The sequence below is a fragment of the Triticum aestivum genome, chromosome 2A (genome assembly GCF_018294505.1).
Source record: "Triticum aestivum cultivar Chinese Spring chromosome 2A, IWGSC CS RefSeq v2.1, whole genome shotgun sequence".
Taxonomy (NCBI): domain Eukaryota; kingdom Viridiplantae; phylum Streptophyta; class Magnoliopsida; order Poales; family Poaceae; genus Triticum; species Triticum aestivum.
In genome coordinates this window covers 40,441,781-40,443,952 of record NC_057797.1, presented here as the reverse complement: position 1 = coordinate 40,443,952, position 2,172 = coordinate 40,441,781, and the positions used below count along the sequence as shown (strand labels likewise).

Genomic DNA, 2,172 nt, shown 5'->3' with positions numbered 1-2,172 from the left:
TTGCAAGGCTTATGTGATGTGCATTACCGAGAGGGCCCAGAGATACCTCTCCGACAATCGGAGTGACAAATCCTAATCTCGAAATACGCCAACCCAACATTTACCTTTGGAGACACCTGTAGAGCTCCTTTATAATCACCCAGTTATGTTGTGACGTTTGGTAGCACACAAAGTGTTCCTCCGGCAAAAGGGAGTTGCATAATGATTGTAGCACCAGTTCGCGCTGCATACATTGTAGTACCAGCGTTGTATGTATGTTAGGAGGTTCAGTCAGTCGGTAATGCCTGAATTTTTGTTATGCTATAGTTTGGCAGAAAGAAATGTGCGTACCCCTTGTGTTCAGGCGAGACGCTTCGGAAGAAGACTCTGGTTCTGGTCTGCTCCACGTTGTGATCCACCCATCTCGCCCATGTCCTCAGCGCTCTGCTGAATGCCTCCTCTCCTTCCATCTTGACCAGCATCCCGTTTCTCTCCAGGTGATCCCAGCTGCAGTCAGTGAAATAATCAGCTCGCCGGCCGCTGGAAAAGGGGATGAAATATATACGAGCGGAGATGGACTTACGCCCTGAGCTTGCCGGTGTGTGTCCACCAGTGGCCGGTGTTGAAGACGAGGACGTCTGCCCCGATCACCTGCTGAAGCATGGCTGGGAGCTGGTCTAGCTTGAGCACCTTGGTCCGGTCCGGCTTGGTCTCAAGCTGCACCAGGAACGGGCTCCAGAAGAACTCCACCGAGCAATTGTAATCCTGCAACATGTATTTTCCCTATTTTTATTTCAAATAATTTTGTGTAAGCTCTATTGTAGCAACATGAATTTCAAACAAATAATTTGGAAACGGAGCATGCATCTGGGGGCACTCTGTTTCTGAAGTAGGAGTAGTATTTCTCAAGAAAAGGCGTGAGTACCATGGCGCGGAAGATCTTGTGCTCGGAGCTGGCGTGGTGGACGCGCGCCCGCGAGCGGTCGGGCAGCGCCGTGTAGAGGATCCAGGCCAGCGACTCCCACATGTTCCTGTTGAGCGAGTCGCCCACGAACACGAGCCGCCTGTTCCGGCACTGCTCCAGCGCCCCGTGGCCGTCGAGCCTCCCGACGGCGCCGCCGCACCCCCTCGGCTGCCACCGCCACTGCTCGTAGCCGGAGTCCGGGCGGCCGTTCCTCCGGCAGGTGACCTGGTCGCTGAGGAACGGGCACTCCGCCGCCTCGTACAGCGGGTACCTCGCCGGGTCGCGCACCCAGCTCCCGTCGAACAGGTCGCACTCCCTTCCCTCTCCGTCGCCGTCGCCGTCCGATGCCGGAGCGGGCGCGGGCGCCGACGCTGCCAGCTCCTCGTCTTGCTCCTCCTCCTCGCTGCCGACATCTCCCGAGCCGGCGTCCGGCGCTGGCGCCGTTGAGTCGTCGGGGTCATGGTAAGCAGCAGCAGCACGAAGGGGAGAGGGCGCTGACGCTGCCGGCTCCTCGTCTCGCTTCTCCTCCTCGCTGCCAAGATCTCCGGGGCCGGCGTCCGGCGCTGGTGCCGTGGAGTCGTCGTGGTCATGGTAGGCAGCAGCATGATGATGAGGAGGAGGAGGAAGATGAGGACGTGGAGCGGGCTGCTGCTGCAGCCTGGAGAAGTGCTCCCACGGCGGCGGCAGCAGCGCGGGGAAGAAGAAGGGGCGGGAGCCGAGGAGGAGGCCGGCGCAGAAGAGGCAGAGGCAGAGGAGGGAGCAGAGCGCCCATCTCCGGGCCGTGGACGTCGCGAGGGAATCCATTACTCTCAGTGGAGGGAGGGGGCGCGTTCACGAGCTCGATGGAGCTGGCAATGGCGGAAGTCTATAGGAAGGAAAGTCAACCGACCCCGTCGCCGCTGGTCAGAGCCATGGACCGGGCGTGGGATGCGTGGAGCTGAGGTAGAGTGGTTTTGGTTGGTTGCGTCTTGGTGAGGAGGGGTTGGGGTTTTGGTCTGCTGCCGTTTCTGTCCGGGCAAAATTTCAGATGATCCCAAGTATTGATAATTTCTGATCTGGTGAGAGGTAGTACTACTAATAGGTCTCCAGCGCTCATATTTGGTACTCCCTCTGTAAACTAATATAAAAACGTTTAGATCACAATTTAGTATTCTAAATGCTTTTATATTAATTTACGGAGGGAGTAAGTTTTAGTAGAAAAATAGGAAGCACCGGAATGGAAAGCACGC

At 57.1% G+C, this 2,172-nt stretch overlaps 1 protein-coding gene across 2 annotated transcripts; it reads right to left on the bottom strand.

Annotated features, from left to right (window-relative positions):
- Positions 1-1,762, bottom strand: LOC123184568 (protein trichome birefringence-like 42). Of its 2 annotated transcripts, none has more exons than XM_044596663.1 (4): positions 905-1,762; positions 563-762; positions 331-486; positions 1-223 (listed from the first exon to the last, which is right to left on the bottom strand). In XM_044596663.1, the coding sequence occupies exons 1-4, from the start codon at positions 1,745-1,747 to the stop codon at positions 136-138; spliced, it is 1,287 nt and encodes a 428-aa protein (XP_044452598.1). In that variant the 5' UTR covers positions 1,748-1,762; the 3' UTR covers positions 1-135. The 2 variants fall into 2 exon arrangements, with proteins under 2 accessions (XP_044452598.1, XP_044452599.1); XM_044596664.1 differs by having other exon boundaries at positions 563-744.
- Positions 1,763-2,172: the final 410 nt, after the last annotated feature.

Bases quoted from the DNA above. Each gene is read 5' to 3' on its own strand.
- LOC123184568 (XM_044596663.1), bottom strand. From the start codon at position 1,747: ATGGATTCCCTCGCGACGTCCACGGCCCGGAGATGGGCGCTCTGCTCC. The intron at 487-562 runs GTAAGTCCATCT...CACTGACTGCAG, and splicing joins CACACCGGCAAGCTCAGGGC to CTGGGATCACCTGGAGAGAA. The intron at 224-330 runs GTACGCACATTT...CAATGTATGCAG, and splicing joins GTCTCGCCTGAACACAAGGG to CGCGAACTGGTGCTACAATC.